This window comes from Pundamilia nyererei, unplaced genomic scaffold, assembly GCF_000239375.1.
Source record: "Pundamilia nyererei isolate P.nyererei 1_Seehausen unplaced genomic scaffold, PunNye1.0 scaffold00002, whole genome shotgun sequence".
Lineage (NCBI taxonomy): Eukaryota > Metazoa > Chordata > Actinopteri > Cichliformes > Cichlidae > Pundamilia > Pundamilia nyererei.
The window spans coordinates 399,662-401,540 of record NW_005187403.1 but is presented as its reverse complement, the minus strand read 5'-3'; the positions used below and the strand labels follow the sequence as shown (position 1 = coordinate 401,540).

At 42.6% G+C, this 1,879-nt stretch overlaps 1 protein-coding gene across 1 annotated transcript in view; it reads left to right on the top strand.

Moving 5' to 3' along the window:
- Window positions 1-1,879, top strand: part of naa25 (N-alpha-acetyltransferase 25, NatB auxiliary subunit) — a 19,565-nt gene that overhangs the window by 5,423 nt on the left and 12,263 nt on the right. The window contains exons 3-4 of the mRNA XM_005720025.2: window positions 960-1,098; window positions 1,176-1,294. Coding sequence (XP_005720082.1) covers window positions 960-1,098; window positions 1,176-1,294 — 258 coding nt within the window. The remainder of the gene's footprint in view (window positions 1-959; window positions 1,099-1,175; window positions 1,295-1,879) is intronic.

The window sequence follows — 1,879 nt, the reverse complement described above, 5'->3', positions numbered from 1 at the left end:
GTGTGTGTGTGTGTGTGTGTGTGTGTGTGTGTGTGTGTGTGTGTGTGTGTGTGTGTGTTATATGATCAAACGACTTCTGTATGTCCAAGGTGTGACAAGGGTATCCAGTCATAATCACAGTCTCATCTCAAAATTATTTTCTAAAACAACAAAAGCATAAAGATGTTGGCATTCGCTAGTTTTTTGCAGCCTGTAGCAAAGTAACAGTTAAGGCCATTTCACACCGCTGCAAAAAAGCAACAGGAAATTCAAATATGAACTTGTTGCGTAACATATATAAACACTAAACGCTTTGCTTTTTAGTTGAAAACTCACCGTGAAAAAAAAAAAAATGAAGTCAGCATCAGGAAATCATGAGAAGGTCCTGATGTTTCTTAAAAAAGAAAAGGAAGAGTCTGATTCTGGGTTGATCCAATTCCCAAGTGAAGCCAGAAGCTGGGAAAATTTCCAAGTTTCATCCTGGAGTTGAAGCTGTATCACCATCACTTATATTACATACTTTGTACACTGCCTCCATCAATGAAAGAGCTCTCTGCAGTCAGATGGGCCATTCCCAGACTGCAAGCAATCAGCCAATCATCAGCCAAAGTGGCAGAGTATCATTGCAGTACTGTGAATTCATGCTTAAGGCACACTGTACACTGAACTACAGGTGGGCCACTGCTGCAGTGTTACAGGTGGGGCTCTAAAATGATCAAGACAGCAGAAATTTAATTTGTTTATTAAACTGTTTTTGACATCAGAAGGTTTTAGGTTCCTAGTGCATCCTTGTCTTTGGAATTGTCTTGTTGAAAACCTTTGTTTGGGTTGCCATTGTGCTTCTAGCTCTAACTGAAAACCTCTGCAATGGCTTGCCATTTTATTCGTGCCAATGAAATCTGTAATGTTTATCTTTTTCTCTTTTTTTGCCTTTTCCTTCTCATTCAGTTTTATAACTCAGTCTTTTCTGCTTCCTCCAGGTCCTGAAGGCGATTGGCCTTCAGAGGACTGGAAAGCAGGATGAAGCTTTCACTTTAGCCCAGGAAGTGGCCACTCTCGAGCCCACTGATGACAACTCGCTTCAGGCTCTGACTATACTGTACAGAGAGATGCATCGTCGTGAGTATATATGCGCACACATGAAAGCTGGTATTAACATTGGATGACTGAATACTGAATATGTGTGTTGTCCACAGCTGAGTTGGTCACCAAGCTGTATGAGGCTGCAGTGAAGAAGGTTCCTCTAAGCGAAGAGTATCACTCTCACCTCTTCATGGCGTACGCTCGTGTGGGAGAATACAAAAAGATGCAGCAGGTGAGACAGCTCAAAAAGAGCAAATATGAGCAACAAGCAGGTTTATGGGCTCACGTGAAAATAGAGCTGGGCGATAGAACGATAACGATATGTATCGCGATATAACTTTTACTCGATAGAGAAATTAAGCTATCGCGATAGACCTCGCCGCTCTTGTCCTCTTAAAAAAAAAAAAAAAAAAAGGTCAGCCAATCCAAATTAAGTAGCGCAGAGCCGAACCAATCACAGCCGCAGCATCACGTCGCGTGACTTGTTAGGTACAGCACAAGTGCCAAGCCGCACGTGTGTTTGTTTGGGAAGCAGCCAGCGGGTAATGGAGGAAATGAGTGTGCCGACTAGAAAAATCAACCGAGCGTGACCGAAGAGAAAACAGATGATGGTTCCAACGCCGGAGAGATTGTCCAACGGAAGAGCCATAGAAGTTCCGTAGTGTGAAGGTATTTCGGCTATTTCAAGTCTGACAAAAAACAGAGTAGCGTGCACTGTAAATTGTGCCGAAAGCAAGTCTGGAAATACAATAAACTGGTGCATGCGTCACACTGTGCGCCACGTTATTGTTTCGGTGAAATGAATTTCTACAATACT